General features: G+C 48.5%; 1 protein-coding gene across 1 annotated transcript in view; it reads right to left on the minus strand.

Moving 5' to 3' along the window:
- SVOP (SV2 related protein) overlaps positions 1–16875 on the minus strand; it is a 77422-nt gene that overhangs the window by 37720 nt on the left and 22827 nt on the right. Inside the window, exons 3-5 of the mRNA XM_015075880.3 lie at positions 15699–15784; positions 14303–14401; positions 8814–8885 (exon numbers count right to left, since the gene is read on the minus strand). Of these exons, the coding sequence (XP_014931366.2) occupies positions 8814–8885; positions 14303–14401; positions 15699–15784 (257 nt within the window). The remainder of the gene's footprint in view (positions 1–8813; positions 8886–14302; positions 14402–15698; positions 15785–16875) is intronic.

The raw sequence follows: 16875 nt of genomic DNA on the forward strand, positions 1-16875 counted from the left end.
CACTGTCCCAAGCTGAACTTTCGACCTGACCATCACGCAGGTGAAACCTACCATTATCCGCACCTTGACCGTCACTGTATTTTATACATAAATAAGATGGGGGGCGGGAGGGACAGAGTTTGCACACACACTTAATTTTGCAGGAATGAGGCTTCTAGGTAAATCAAAGGAAGTCGGTACGTGGCTGTATCCGGAACTTTACACGATTGTTCATCATTTCAGAAAGCCGAGTTGTCCGTGGCAACGCTCCATATGGTATTTGAGTCACTGAGAGAACACTCCAGTATCCGTCTGCATTCACTGGGTTTCTATGTGTATCTATGAATAGACCCATCTAAACCTATTTCAAAATGTCAAATATAAAGAGAAAAGCAGCAACAAAATTCAATTACACACAAGCTTATTTATAACCAGGGACAAATGTTAACCACTTCCTTTTATTACCTAGGCGGTCGTACGTGCACCTTTCCATTGTGACAATAAATCCGATTTAATTACTTGCTGCCTTGAAACAACTTCTCTCTCCTGTCGCAGCTGGGGAATTATCCCTGATTTCTTTCATCTTTTAATATTTTCATACACGATTTCTTTTTCAAGATCACGTGAGTGGCTATTTTATTTCTGAAATTATTTCTGGAGAATTAAGGGGCATTATTAAAAGTTTTTATAACATTTTCTTTTTTTATTACAAGTTTCTTAAATGTTTATTTTTGAGAGGGGGGGAGGGGCAGAGAGAGAGGGGGACAGAGGTTCTGAAGCAGGATCTGCGCCGACAGCAGCAATCCCAGTGTGAGGCTAGAACTCATGAACAGCCTCAGAACCAACTGAGCCACCCAGGTGCCCCTGTGACACTTTCTGAGTAAAGGGGACATTGTATTTGATGGGGTTGAGAACCACCTAGGCACACAATGCTGTGTGCCTCTGCTGGGAATGTTACTCTTAGAGACTGAGGAAAAAATTAAGGATGAATTCAACTTAAAATGGGATTTTAATTTTTAAAAAATATTTATTTATTTATTTTTGAGAGAAAGAGAGAGAGAGAGAGAGAGAGGAAGAGAGAAAATGATTTTCAGTGGTGGGTGAGTATTTTAAATAACCTGCATTGCCTTGCAAGAAAGCGATTTCTTTTTGTTTCCATCGTTATTCTTCTGATTATGTCCAAGAGAAAGTCTATGCTAGTCTGTCTTGAACACCTTTTTAAACACCTGCCAATCTCTTTTTAACAGACTGGGGCGGGGGGGGCTACCAGAACTGATTAGAATTTCGTAACATTGGATTTTTTTTTCATTGTATTGTATTATTTACTTATTTATTTATTCATTTATTTTTAATTTTTTTAATGTTCATTTATTTTTGAGACACAAAGACAGACACAGCGCGAGCAGGGGAGGGGCAGAGAGAGAGAGGGAGACAGAATCTGAAGCAGGCTTCAAGCTGTCAGCACAGAGCCCAACACGGGGCTCGAACTCCCGAACTATGAGATCATGACCTGAGCCGAAGTCCGAGGCTTCACGGACTGAGCCACCCAGGCGCCCCTTCACTGTAATCATGTTTGCAGATATTTCCTACTTACGCCTACTTAAATTTCCTATTTAAGACTCTCTATAAAGTTTCCTTTTCCAAAAACATGCATTTGAGGTGTTTTTTTTTTTTTTAAACAAAGTTGCTAATAAAGAAGGCTATTAAGTGCATACCAAAACAGGTGGGATAGGAATTAGGAAAGCCTAGGGAGCTCTGGATCTATTGCAACAATAATAAAGCCCCATTTCTGCTCCCTTAAAACCCATGACTATGAAATCGGTACCTGCCACACATATGCTTACTTCCTTTCTTTTGGCTTAAGCTAATTTAAGAGGGGTTTGCTTCCTTGGAACCCAAGGCGTCTTGAATCAGAAACAGGGTATCATTAGCAGCAGAGAAAATGAAAGGAAGGAAGGAAAACAGCAGGAGAAGAGGAGAGGGTAAGAGAAAAGGGCACCCAGGCTGGCACCTGCAAGCTAAGCCTTCCTCTAGGGACGACCTGGGAGCTGCGTTATCCCGCTGGGGTCACCGTGGGACCCCATGCTAGGCAGCAAAGACCTGCATGCTGACCTGTCCTGTGGGGTCACAGCACACTTGCAGCTGGCTCTGCACTGGCCCGCTGACGCCAGGGCTTTCCAGCTGGCCAGGAAATGAGGGCTCAGCAACCCTTCGTGAATACCGTCAGGTCTACTGCAAAGGCACGAGCACTGCTCGGGACTCTGCAGACACGTCTCCGGGCCTTTGAGCTTTTTGTTAACCTCACTTGTCATTCTGCCTAACGTCTGTCCCGCCTTTCGGATCGTTGGCTCCTTCGTCTCCCTCTTCTCTCTCCTTTTCTTCCTTCCATACTCACTTACTGAGCATCCCTTGTATGCCAAGCTCTACAGATAGAAGTATAGACATTATGCATCCGTTAGCTGGCTCATTCAATTATTCATTCAACAATAAGCGTATATCAAGCGCCTGCTGTATGCCAGACACTAGAGATAATGCTATATACCATTCACTCATTCATTCATTCATTCATTCAATATACATGTAATGGGCACCTGCTGTGTGCCCAGAACTAAAGGTACTGTTATGCATCATTCATTCATTTGTTCAATATGCATATATGGAGCACTTGAGTGCCTGGCAGTCAAGATACTGTTATTCATTCATTCATCCCTTTGCCATGCATATATTGAGTGCTTGCTGTTTGCTAAACATGGGCCTTTGTCCCAGGCTACAGGGGACGTGGCAGTCAGAGTCTCTGACTTCACAGAATTTGGATTTGCATTTTGCAATTCATTGTCACATCGTTAACACCGGGTCCTCGCGGGGCGGCCGTTGGAAAGAGGCTGCTGTTTCCACTCCCACTTTACAAACCAGCGCAGGGAGGGTCAAAGTAGTCTAGCGATTTGTCCAAGGTCAGCAGAGTCAAAACTGGAGTCAGGGTTTCCAACCCCGAATGCCAGGATGTACTTTCAATGAGCCCCTCCCCTCCTCCTGGGCCTTTGGCGGTTCCCATCGCCTCTGACCAAGAACGTATGTGACGGTATCATGCAGCAAGGACAGGTGGGTCCGAGTGAACGCAAGAGACCTTGACCTGTCTTGTCGGCCTCTACTCAGCTCTAGCCCAAAGTTGCCATCACGAAACGTGGACCCTGGGCTGCCAGATCGCCCAATTATCAAAAAAAAAAAAAAAAAAAAAAACCCCACCAAAACCAAAAAGCAAACAAACAAACAAAAACAACTCCTTATTTTTATGCAAAATACATTTTTGAAACAGAGGCAACCGATTCCACATCCTGTCCCCTATTGTACGGGTTAAATGAAACACCTGGGTAGGCCATACTCGGTTCATGGCTCACGGGTTTACAACCTGCAGCCTGCAAAGGCTTCAAGCTGTTGCTCCAAGGCTTAGGGTCTTACTGCCACTCGGGTTCTGGGTCTGCAACCGCCAAAAGGAGCATGCTGATGTCATTGTCATGAGCACTGCTCAGCCTCGGAAGACCGTCTACTCGGCCCCCCGTGGTGTTCTCCAGTCATGTACAGGGACGGGGAAAACAGTCACGGGGCCAAGGGGCTTGGGGGTCCTCAAAATACGGGGATGAGAGGCCTGTTGCCTGCCTGTCACCCTCCTTCCCCCCTTTACCTATAAATGACATAGAGGGCATGGACCTACAGCCTTTGAATTTTTTTTTTTTTCATTTTAGTTGAGAGAGAGAGAGAGAGTGAGCGCCAGCGGGGGAGGGGGGGGAGAGAGACAGAGAGAGAGAGAGAGAGACAGAGAGAGAGAGAGAGAGAGTCCTAAGTGGGCTCCACTCTGAGTGTGGAGCCTGCCCGACACGGGGCTCGATCCCACATCCCCGGAATCATGACCTGAGCCGAAATCAAGAGTCGGATGCTCAAGCGACTGAGCCACCCAGGCTGGATCTGTAGACTTTGAACCAGAGAGTGACCTGATCATATTCTAAACCGTGTTTTCTTTGAGTCACAGCCGATAATAGTTACCAGGGATCACGGGCTAACCATGTGTTAGTAGACACCATTCTAAGCACATTACATACATTTCTTACATAACCCTCCCCGCAATCCTCTGAACTCCTCCTCTTGTCAACCCTATTTTACGGAAGGGGAAAATGGGGAAACTGAGGCTCTGAGAAGTGAAAAAGCCTGCCTACGCCTCCCTCGCTCGACAGAGGGGGTGAAGCATGGGACCAGGAACCTGGGTGTGTATCTTCATCCCCGCGAGGCCACACGCCTGCAGCTGCCCTTCCTTTCTGCGGCTGCCACAGGCCCGCAGGGTGTAGAAACTTCTGTAGGAATCAAAGTGGCCCACTGAGTCCGAACCCCTTATGTGATTCCCCTGCAAAGTCATGGAGCAGACGCCCTCCCAGAAGCCTCCCAGCTGGGCGGAGGCAGATCAAGGAGCTAGGAGGAGATTCTTGGCGCTTGCTAAAGCTCGCCAGCTGCCCGGCTCACCCTCGGTTTCTGGAGGAGTTCTACAGAGGCTTTATAATTAGAACCTGATCCGTCCTCCCTGCGGTTGGGCCAGAATTCCATGCAGGGAGGAGGGGGCCCGGCAGTCTGGGGGCGCTTTCTCTCCTCTCCGGTCGTGCCAGCTTTGCGTGGACCACTCTACCCAAGCTTCATCTCTTTGGAACGGATGAGTGTCCAACTGGTCAACTGAATCCCGGGGGATGACTCAGTTATGTCTCCCAGCAGCCAAGGATGTGGACTCTGGAGCCAGACACACCTGCATTTTTAACACCGGCACTGCCATTTATCGGCACCCTGAACTTGGCAAATGATGGGAACACTGCCGGACGTTTACGAGTTGCTTCCTCTGTGCCAAGAGCTCTCGGTGCAAGGGCCCATTTACTCCTAGAACATCCCTGGGGAAGAGAGGCTATTTTTATCCGATGAAGAGAGGAGGAAACTGAGGCACGGGGAGGCTGAGTCACTTGCTCGGGGTCACGCAGCAGCCTGTCTGCGGAGGAGCCGGCCGGGATTGGAATCTTAGCAGTCAGATCTCAGAGCCCGTGCTCTCACAGGGATGTCACCTTAGCATTTCACGTGTCCCAGTGAGCACTGGAGGTAAACAGGAAATTAGGGCGGAGCAGTCCCAGGCTATGCAGTAAGTCGGTGAAGAATGAATTCTTCACGACACGTGCATTCTCTCTGGGCGCCTGGTTTCTCAGCCCTGGCACCCTTCCCATTCTGGACTTGGCAATTCGTCGTGGTGTGGACTGTCCTGTGCACTTTGGGGTATCGAGCAGGATCTCTGACCTCTACTCGCTAGATGCCAGGAGCACCCCTCCCCTGACTTGTGATAGCCACAAACGTCTCCAGACCTTGCTGAGGGTCCCCTGGGAGGAAGGGGGAGACAAAACCTGCCCACCCCCTCCCCCGTTGAGAACTACTGTTCTAGAAGTTGCCAAAATGTGTTCAGGACTCACAAGATTCAGTAAATGGCATTACTGAAAACCCACCTATGAATCTTTTAAAATTAAAAAAAAAATTTTTTTTTAATTTTCTTTTTTTTAATGTTTATTTTTGAGAGAGAGAGAGAGAGAGCGTGAGAGCAAGCATGAGCAGGGGAGGGGCAGAGAGAGAGGGAGACACAGAATCCGAAGCAGGCTCCAGGCTCCGAGCTGTCAGCACAGAGCCCGATGTGGGACTCGAACTCACAAACTGTGAGGTCGTGACCTGAGCCGAAGTCCAATGCTTAACCAACTGAGCCACTCAGGTGTCCCTACAAATCTCTTTAAAATATAAGCCATAGTTTTCTCCTCTGAGACCAATCAGAAAAATGAAGACATCTACGTCCTATAGGGCTACCTCCTGGGAACACCGTAGGCACGACTGACATTAATGACAGAGTGAACACCCTCTTCCCGGGGATCACAAGCTAATGACCTTTGTGGACTTTCCATAAAGAAAGAACACTCATCAGTAAAGTCACTTGCTGGTCTGGAGAGGATGAGAGAGAAGCAGAAAGTGGCAACAAGGAGATTTGATTTTCATCCATCCTGTTCAGCCACTCACGAAGTATTGACGAGGAGTGGTTGCTATAAGGCCCTGCCAAATGCCAGCCCACCCCAGTGAGCAAAGCAGGCACAGCCACCTCCCTCAAGGGGTATACTGCACTCACTGATCCATCCTCCTGTCCTGTGCCCCTGGCAGACATCACTAATCGATCACAGCACCGTCCCACTGAGCCTTCTGACTCCTCAAATCCATGCGTCTGGCATCCCCTACTGAGCGATTAGAACAGACACAAGGGACGACAAACCCATTTGCCCTTCAGTTTGGGGAATTCTGTAAATGGTAGCTATCACTATCAGTTATTATTGAATCCAATCTCCTCTGACATAAAGAAACTGAGGCCCCAAGAAGGGCGGGATAACTTGAGTCACCCCGGGGGCAGACCCAGGCCCCAGATTCAGGTATTTTCACTTCTTTCCCCTTGTACTCCTCATGGCTTCGTGATTCAGCAACTGAGTAATAGAATTTGGGGCAGAGGAAAGTTCCTTGTTATGGGTTCCTGCATTTTTTGTGCATATGCCTGTTGGCCTCGGGGGCAAGTAAATAAAAACTGTTCTTTAGCCAGAGACAGTGGGACAGGTCGTCCACCCCGTGCCCAGTCTGCGCAGGAAGAAGCCACGTGAAGACTTTAGAAGAGCTTTTTCCTTCGATTATTTGAAAAGTGCGAGGGCCAACGTTAGGTGCAGCCTCAGCCACACATTTACAACTCCTTTAACTGCTGCAATTCTGCCCAAGAAATGGCTCTGTTTTATTTTAAGGGGTGCTCCTTCCGTCCGTCCTCCCTCCCTTCCTTCCTCCTTCCCTCTATCTTTCCCTTCCTCCGCCCCCACCCCCACCCCAGCTCTGGTCTGTTCTATCTTCCAACCAGAAAATCCTTAAAGCAATGACTTACACCCTCCAGAAAAAGGAAGCGGGTGGGAGGGTGTGTATGGGGCAGAGTTTAGGGAGCTACTTCCTGGAGACCAGAGTAATCCAGCTTCTGTCCTCTTTCGGAGGCTGGAGAGGTCATCCCCACTGACCTCCCCAGTCTCTAAAACCAACCAAGAGTCCCCGAGCTACAATGGCCACTGTTGGTGTACCAGCCTGGCTGCCTCTGGTCCTGCCCCAGCCACTTCTTGGTGGTTTTATTAGTCAACGTCTCCCAGGTGCCTGCTGGCCCACATGTTTCCGGCCCAGCCACAGTGGGAGGGGCTGCAGCCGGACTGCACTGTTCAGCCACTCATTCATTCATTCATTCATTCATTCATTCACTCATCGAGGCAACATTTATTGATTGAGCACCTACACATTCAAGCCGCTGGCATCACAGTTAAGGGAAGAGTCTAGACTCAGAAAGAGTAAGACCTGGCCCTGTGACACACAAACTAAGTGGCCTTGGGCAAACTGCCCATGCTCTGTGCCTCGGTTTCCCCTTCTGTAAAATCAGAACAATAATAGCACCAAGCACGTATCATGGTTGGTATAGGGCCTGCCATACAAGCCACTGTTTTCTTTGCAGCTCATGGCATGCGGGTTACAGTGGGCCCTGCCTATTACCTACTCGGCATCCATATCTCCCTTCTTCCTTCCTAACAGAATTCTAAGCTGGTTTAGAGAGTCTAAACTAGTCTAAGCCAATAGTTCTCAGAGTACGGGCCTCAGATAAGCCGTGGCAACAGCATCACCTGGGAATTTGTCAGAAATGCTATCACTGCGATGCCAGCTGACATGTGTCCTGTGTCGCTGATGTGCCTGGCGTTCTACAAAGCCATTCATACTCAGGATCTCAATTAACCCTCCAATGTAGACGCTGTTATTTTTTCTTTACATGTTTGAGGAGATCGATGCTCAGAGAGGTCAATTGCTTGCCTGAGGTCACACAGCCAGGAGTGGCAGGGGACTAAACCCAGGGACTAAACCCAGGTCCACCTGATTCCAGAGCCCAAGCACGTAACCACTATACCACCCTGCCTCTGAGGAACCTGCAGGTTGAAGAGGACGATAAAGCAGTCAGGGGGTGCGATCACCCAGGATTGCGCAACAGCAGGGGCGGCTTTTCCCGAGCAAGGCACTTAACCAAGTAAAGCCTGCCTGGATCTACACAGATCTTTTCTCCCATCAGGCCTAAGTTCGCATGCACACACTGAAGGTATCAAAGAACCCAAGCGAAGCCCCGCAAAACGTGAGCGGCGTAAAATACAAAGGGGACCACGAAGTGACAAATAAGACAGTTAAGAGCTCATGGCAATGCCAGACCTGTAAGCTCCCTTCTTGCTTCTTGCTTGCAAATCCATTTCATGTCGTGCCTTAGGCTGGGCCTCCCCAGCAGCAGACCCTGACACAAGAATTCTAGTTTATTTGGGTGGTGATCCCGGGAGGGGTGGGGCAGGCAGACAATTCAGGGTACCTTCATGAGCAGGTTCCCACGGTGGGCCCCAGAGCTCAGTCCTGCTGGGATTGACAGATGAGTCACTTGAGGGCAAGAAAGTTGAGGTCTTCATCTACCAGCCCTTGCCTGCCCCCAGCCTGGTGTAAGGGAATGGGGGGGTGCCAAGGGGACCGGAGAGGGCACCCAAAGCATCTTCTGCGTTCTGAAACGTGCACGCTCGGGACCCACTAGGAATGTGGGATTTCAATGGCCTCAGAGCCATGTCTTCTCACTGCATTTCAACAGAGCTAATTGGGCCTCCCAAACGCTAAGCAGAGCACTGGCTTGCCACCTGTCAGCGTCACCATGGAGATTAACCCGGAGGACATGCGCTTAGGAGAGGTCGCCTTACTGTTTTCCGGCCGTACTGGTCTGAGATGTTTCCCCAGAGGGTGGAACTGGACATCATGCCCACAAAGACTACCTGTGGATGGAAAGACAGCTTCTGTTAAACACTGACATGGAGCATCACAGAGAAAGGGAACAACGGATTGAACCTGTGACATCACATCCCAGTAATACTAATGAGCCAACATCGGCTGAGAGCCTGTTAAGGTGCGAACAGTATTCTACGCGCTCATGTGACCCTTTAAGCCTGACAACAATCCTGTGGGGTGGATGATACCATTAGCCCCATTTTACAGAGGAGAAAACCGAGACTCAGAGAGGGCAGGTCCCTTAGCCAGGGTCACCCAGGTGTAGGCGGGACAGGCTGGAATCAGGCAGTATAGCTGTAGAGCTAGCTAGCATCGTACCAACTTCTCACCGCATCAAAGAAATGTGTCACCCTGTTGCTGAGAAAATATCAAAGGTAGGGGCACCTGGGTGGCTCAGTCGGTTAAGCATCTGACTTCAGCTCAGGTCATGATCTCCCGGTTTGTGAGTTTGAGCCCCACGTCACGATCTCTGCTGTCAGCACAGAGCCTGCTTGGGATCCTGTGTCCTCCTCTCTCTCTCCCCACCCGCCCCTCCCCCCCCCCACTGGCTCTCTCTCTCTCTCTCTCAAAATAAATACATTTTAAAAAGTTAAGAAAAAAGAAAATATCAAGGGTTTGGAGGATATGAAAAACAGAAGACAGGAGGTTGGAATGAGATCTGTAGGCTATTCGCAAGAGGAACCTTCACCAAGTGCTCACTGGTGTGCCGGGCAAAGTCATTGTTACATTGTTTATTGTTGAACAGAGCTGATGAGGTTTGAATGATCGTGCCCATTTTATAGCCAGGGAGCCTGAGACTCGGAGGGTTAAGAAACCTGCTCAGTATCCCAGGAAGGAGAGGGGAGAGCCAGGTCCTAAACCCTAAACTCTCATGCCTCGTCCCCACCAAGAGTGGGACAGCACACTAACCTCTTTATACTGACGTCTTACCTAATGTTCGCGGCAGCCTACGAGGTGGGTGCCGATATCATCCCCATTTTGCAGACAAGGTAACTGAGGCCCAAAGAGGTGAGGGCACTGCCCAGTGCTGTCTGACCCAAAAGCCACTCCTTCAGGCATGTCCTCGGGCAGCGGGCTGCAAACAGGGGCTACGCAGAGGCAGGCACTCCAAGGGAGGAGCGGACATGGCTACTTTTACTTAAAAAAAATTTTTTTTAAGTTTTATTTCTTTATTTGGAGAGAGACAGAGACAATGCAAGCAGGGGAGGGGCAGAGAGACAGAGAGAGAGAGAGAATATCCCAAGCTGACTCTGAGCTGCCAGTGGAGAGCCAAACGTGGGGCTCGAACCCACGGACTGTGAGATGGTGACCTGAGCTGAAACCTAGAGTCAGATGCTCAACCGACTGAGCCACCCAGGCGCCCTGCCATGGCTACTTCATTTATTTATTTTTTTAATTTTCTAAAATATTTATTTATTTTTGAGAGAGAGAGAGAGAGAGACAGAGAATGAGCAGGGGAGGGGCAGGGAGAGAGGGAGGCACAGGATCCGAAGCAGGCTCTGGGCTCCGAGCTGTCAGCACAGAGCCCGATGGGGGGCTCGAACTCACAAACCACAAGATCATGACGTGAGCCGCAGTAGGATGCTCAACTGACTGAGCCACCCAGGTGCCCCGCCCCCTGCCATGGCTACTTTAAAGAAAATATCTTCCAGGTCCTCAGCTTCCATACACACTCTTTCCTGAGAACAGGCTAGGGCGCTCGCCTGTTCCCTGCCTCACCTCCCTTTCTCAAGCACCCCCCTTCCCACTTCTCGCTGCCCCAGCCTCTGCGGTACCCCTCACAGCGCAGGGCTCTGAGGTTAAACCCCCCAGGACACCTCAAAAGGGACACCAATGACACAGTTACAAATGCTTTTGCAAGTCATTCAGTTTCCAATTCCTTTTTATTATTTTTAACCAAATTGAAAGAGAGCCTAATCAAGCTGTCAGCAAATTAGATCACTAAAAATAATCTTTGACGAGCGATTGCTGTGTGCTCGTCAGCACGTAGCTCGGAAGTTGTTGAAAAAACCAGGTGGCATTAGTTTATGGATTATTCCACAAGGCCTTCAGCCCCCCCCCCTCAATTTTTATATGCAAACAAAGCTTTTCATATTTACATCCATTCAGTAAAAATGGAAAACGGGAACGAAACTGTTGCCAAGCCCTGTCTCATTTTAGCAGAGAGTAATCACCCAAGAATACGTGACATAATTGGGGAGATACTGCGTACCCCTCATTAAGAGGTACATTCCGGAGAAAAAAAACCACTTGTGTTTAATAATATTTATCAGCATTAATTCCTTCTTGTTTTGATCTGTTGCACGTTACTAAAAATTATCACGATAACTCAGTGCAGGAGAAAAATTTCAATACTTAGAACCTTATGAGCTCAGAAAAATTAAAAACAATAATTTAAAATTTATAGATTTTTGTCCCAGAAAATTCCGACAGGTGATAAATGATATGCTTTCGAGCAAAGCAAAACACGGCTACGAGAAAACAGGGAGAAATGGAAGGGAAATGCCAGCTCGAGAAGCAAACAAGGCAATGCAGAATCTCCAAATACTTCTTTTTTTTAACATTTATTTATTCTTTTTTTTTTTAATTTTTTTTTTAACGTTTATTTATTTTTGAGACAGAGAGAGACAGAGCATGAACGGGGGAGGGTCAGAGAGAGAGGGAGACACAGAATCGGAAACAGGCTCCAGGCTCTGAGCTGTCAGCACAGAACCCGACGCCGGGCTCGAACTCATGGACCGTGAGATCGTGACCTGAGCCGAAGTTGGCCACTTAACCAACTGAGCCACCCAGGCGCCCCAAACATTTATTTATTCTTAAGAGAGAGAGAGAGACAGAGCATGAGAGGGAGAGGGGCAGAGAGAGAGGAAGACAGAATCTGAAGCAGGCTCCAGGCTCTGAGCTGTCAGCACAGAGCCCAACGCAGGGCTCGAACCCATGGACGAGAGATCATGACCTGAGCTGAAGTCGGACGCTTAACCGACTGAGCCACCCAGGTGCCCCTCCAAGTGCTTCTGAAGGCCTTATTCATGTTATTTTAAAACATGGTGTGGTGGGTATCAGATAACTAGTTCAATTCCATTGGACACATTTGAAAAAGTGATTTGAAATTTTATTTAGTTTTATATTTCCAATACACCAGAAATCATAGCATCTGCAACCTACAATTCAAAAACATTTCATGTCAAAAAAAAAGTAAAAAAATAAAAAATCAAAAAACAAGTGGAACACGTGGGTGGCTCAGTACTTTAAGTGCTGACTCTTGATTTTGGCTGAGGTCATGATCTCATGGTTTGTGAGACTGAGCTCTGTTGACAGCTCAGTGCCAGCTTGGGAGTCTCTCCCTGCCCCTCCCCCATTTGCACTCACTCTCTAAATAAATAAAACGTTTTGGGGCACCTGGGTGGCTCAGTCGGTTAAGCGTTCGACTTCGGCTCAGGTCATGATCTCGCGGTCGTGAGTTCGAGCCCTGCGTTGGGCTCTGTGCTGACGGCTCAGAGTCTGGGGACTGCTTTGGGTTCTGTGTCTCCCTCTCTCATTGCCCCTCCCCCGTTCATGCTCTGTCTCCCTCTGTCTCAAAAATAAATAAACGTTAAAAAAAAATTAAAAAAAAACCAAAAACGTTTTTTAAAAAGTAAAAAAAAAAAAAAAAGTAGGGGTGCCTGGGTGGCTCAGTCGGGTTGAGCGTCCAACTCTTGGTTTCAGCTCAGGTTCTGATCTCGTGGCTTCCTGAGTTTGAGCCCCAGGTCAGGCTCTGTGCCGACAGCTCAGAGTCTGCTTGGGATTCTGTCTCCCGCTCTCTCTGCCCCTCCCCAACGTGTGCTGTCTCTCAGGAGAAATAAGTAACTTTGAAAAGAAGTAAAAAGAAAAAGAAAATAAAGACACTGAATGTCAATTTTAAAACCTATAAAAGTCCCGGGACAGGCCTAGTTTTTAGAAAAATCTCTTCTAAACGACCAAGAGCAAAAAATGTTTGACGACTGCTGTCTTGGGGTGAAATGCTCCCTTAATGATGTGCTATCCTTGTGCCCCAGAAGAATTAAGCATCCCCCCCCACATTTCCCCCAGTTTTTCTCCCCCAAGGGAGCGCTCTTGGCCTAGCAGAGCCTCTTATGGGCTGTGGGAGCTTGGGCAGGTCACCACGCCTCTCTGAGCCTTAGTTTCCGTATCTGTGAACCGGGAGTGAGAAGAGCACCTCTTTCACAGGGTTGAGAAGGTTAAAAAGATAATGCGTGTCAAACCCTCAGCACTGAGTCGGGCGCATAAGAAGAGCTCGGTAAGGGGTGACTGTTGCGGAACCAAATGACAAAAGACGAGAAAGGCTCCCCGTTGCAAACACACAGACCTGCGGGTATGCTTGAGGGGGGAATCAGTGAAAATCAGGAAGGTGAGAAAGAAGTCTCAATCATTCATCCCCTACCGTGTGCTAGGCACTGTAAGCATTTTGCTGTTGGCAGGAAAACAGGCATTATCACCTCCGTTTTGCAGGTGATGAAATAGAGCCGGAAAGTGCCTCACTCAAGGTCACACGTCTAGGTGACTAAACCGCAAAACACAGGAGTTTCAACACTCCTCCCACAAGGCTGTACAACTTTACTGCTGGTATCGGACCAGTCCTGGTTGCTGAAGGCACTCAGGCCATTCCAGAACAGTTGTAGCATTCTTGGAGGGGCTCCTAGCTAGCAATTACTGTACTTTGCCAGTGGCTAGGCTGTGTGACCTTTCGTGAGTGACTTAACCTCTCTGTGCCTCATTTTCCTCAGCTAACAATAGTACCTGCCTCCTAGGGTTGTGAGGATTAAAGAGTACAATACATAGTATGCATGGATTGCATACAATATATGTAAAGCCCTTTGCACAGCAAGAGCTTAATAAATATTAGCTTTTGTGCCATTATTATCCTCTTATCCAGCCTGGCCGTTCCCCTCCCTTGTAGAGGGGCTGCTGCTGAGCTCCCCTGACAAATACAGAGGGTTCTCCCTCACTCTCCTTCAAGCCTCCATTCCAGGGAGCAACGCTCCCTACCATTTACGGAACACCTACTATGTGTCAGGCACTGTGTCCTTTCAATGTTCAGATCTCCCTGGACGTGGGAGGAACCGGCATCTCTTTTTTGCCGGGAGGCTTAAAAGGTTTATGCCCCGGTGGGTTCCAGCTTCCCAGCCACTGAGCAGAATGTCTGGGACCTCACGTCCTGGGACTCCTGGGGGGAGCAGTATTTGCCGCAAACCTGCCCCCGATGTTTGAGGTGCACAGAGGAGTTAGGGAAGCTGGGATCAGTGGTTTCCAGCCCGGGTTTTATTTTCTTCCTGCTCAGCCTTTCACCCCACAAAGCACCCTAGGGGGTGTCCTGAAGGCCACAGGAGACCCGAGGGCCAGGCCGGGGTTGGGGGGGGGTGCCTACCGAGGTCAGCAACGCAACCTGCCAGCTGGGGAGTCTCCACTCGCAGTGCAGCTGGGGAGCCAGGATACTCAGGATCATCATTTCCATGGCGTCGGCCATCTGCAGGGAGGAAGCAATCACGGTGAGGCCAGCCCGGGTCTGCCCGGCGCCGGGGGTGGCTGCGCCCTCACCAAGTCCATGACCCCTAGGAGAGCACGTAGAAAACCCCTCTTCCACTGGCGGCTGTTGAGCGCCCTACCACGCACCAAAACACACTGCAAACTCCGGTAGTTAAAAGAGAATGTTACCATGTGGGAATTGACAAAGGGGCGTGTAACATTCTCTCTGCGTGTTTCTGTGTTGGAGAAACAGAGGCACCCCTCCCCCCCAAACGAAGTGGGGAAATGTTATTATGCTTCTAAAATCCCAGAAAAACTTTCTCGTAAAGGCAGACAGACCATGATCTTTTTTCGTTGGCTCAGTTAAAGACTAGCTTGGCTTTGGTTTATAGGTCATTGTTCATGCAGAATTGTCAGTTCCGTTAACAAGTATGACCTTCTAATAATTAACACATACTAGGAAGCTCCAGTGATCACACACCATGGTACCTTTATGAGACTAGACAGAAATGAGAGTTCAGAAGCAGCCCCGTGTAGCCACAGGAATGTGATGGATAATATGGGAGGCTTTTCAAATTAGGAGGGAGGAATGAGGTGGGGAAATTAGAGATCCATTTGAAAAAATAGGTCATGCAGCATTCACAAAAATCCATTTCCACTGTGTTAAGGGTCTAGCTGCAGGGGCACCTGGGTGGCTCGGTCGGTGAAGCGTCTGACTTCGGCTCAGGTCATGAACTCACAGTTTGTGGGTTTGAGCCCCACGTCCGGCTCTGTGCTGACAGCGCAGAGCCTGGAGCCTTCTTTGGCTTCTGTGTCTCCCCCTCTCTCTGTCCCTCCCCCATCGCACTCTGTCTCTCCCTCAAAAATAAACATTAAAAAAAAAGGTCTAGCTGCGCCGTGCTAGAGGAAGATTAGGGGATTTTTAACAAGGGACCATGAGCCTCTCGAAGCAGAAAGCACATTTTTATTTGTGTGTGTTTACCTAGGGTGAGCTCCACAGATGACACCGTAATCTTATAGTAACCCCGAGCCCCAAAGGGTTGAGAACCACTTTTTAGCCAGAAGCTTCAAAGCCACCTTGAGGGCCGTCGCCAACCACACCCAAACTACCCCCAAGGGCAGATCTTCAGATCACCAGGGTCATGCAACACAAACTTTTATTGATTCAAGCAAAGGCTTCAGGTGGAGACAACTATGTCCTTCTGTACAGCCCCTAGAACCCACTTGAGCATCCCGGGGGGGATGGGCGGGGGGTCTTGGAGACTGAAGGTGAGGTCACCACGCCCACAAATACTTGCCCAGGCCAAGCCCGTGAGCACCGACAGCTTCCATTGAAATTTTCCAAACCCAATGGCTTCTACCGCGTCTTCCACCATGAAAGTATCTGGAAAAGGAGAAAAGGGGAGGGGACGAAGGAATGAGTGCACCCTGCAGTTGTCCTCGTGTGGGGGTGTCTGGGAAGGGGGAGGGTCCACAGCCAAGCTTAGTAAAGGCAGCACATACTACTTCTAGAAACATCATCCTAGAAAAACATTCCAGCCAATATGAAGAGCTATCTGGCCACAAAGCCCACTGCAGCATGGTTTGTAAAAGGGAAAACTGGAAAACCCAGAATGTCTACCAACAGGGGTTGGTTAAATAAACTATTATGTAGATCATGATTGTATATAGATTTGTATATATTGACATTATGACATATGACCTGCCTGTTAAAAAGAATGTGCATATGCACACAACATATTGTTAATTTTTTTTTAAATAAAGCAAAACGGGGCGCCTGGGTGGCTCAGGCAGTGAAGTGTCCAACTCTTGGTTTTGGCTCAGGTCGTGGTCTCACAGTTCGTGGGCTCAAGCTCCCCCCCTTCCCCCCGTGGGGCTTTGTGCTGACAGCACGGAGCCTGCTTGGGATTCTCTCTCTCCCTCTCTCTGTCCTGCCCCCACTTGCACATGCCTTCTCTCTCTCTCTCTCTTTCAAAATAAATAAATAAACTTAAAAAAACCCAAAGTAAAATGGAAAACATGTTTAGTGTGATTCTCTTCTTGGAATCACATGCCTGTGTGCATGTGTATGCATTTGAATGTAGGTATGTGTATATGCATGGAATACATACAAAACTTTACATTATGGTTTCATTCTTGTTGTCTTTGGAGAGAGGAAGGGAGAAATCCTCTGAGATTTTAGGCTTTTTTTTTTTCTCCACAACGTATTGCTTCCAGAGTCAGGAAAGAAAGACTTTTCGAAAGCAGAATGCCGCTGCACTCAGGTGGAAAGGTGTCGGTATTATATCCTTAAGTGAAAAAGGTAACTGGAGATAGGTGTGCACCCTTAAGGGCTGTGGTTGTGATAAAATTAGGTATGTGTGTGTGTGCTCTCCTAGAGCAGTAAGATTGAGTGTCCACAAACTGTTCACAGTCATCTTTGTAACTTTCCAACTTTGTGCCTTTCTAGAATGTGGAAAATGCTCTCCAAAGCAG

The sequence above is a fragment of the Acinonyx jubatus genome, chromosome D3 (genome assembly GCF_027475565.1).
Source record: "Acinonyx jubatus isolate Ajub_Pintada_27869175 chromosome D3, VMU_Ajub_asm_v1.0, whole genome shotgun sequence".
Taxonomy (NCBI): Eukaryota; Metazoa; Chordata; class Mammalia; order Carnivora; family Felidae; genus Acinonyx; species Acinonyx jubatus.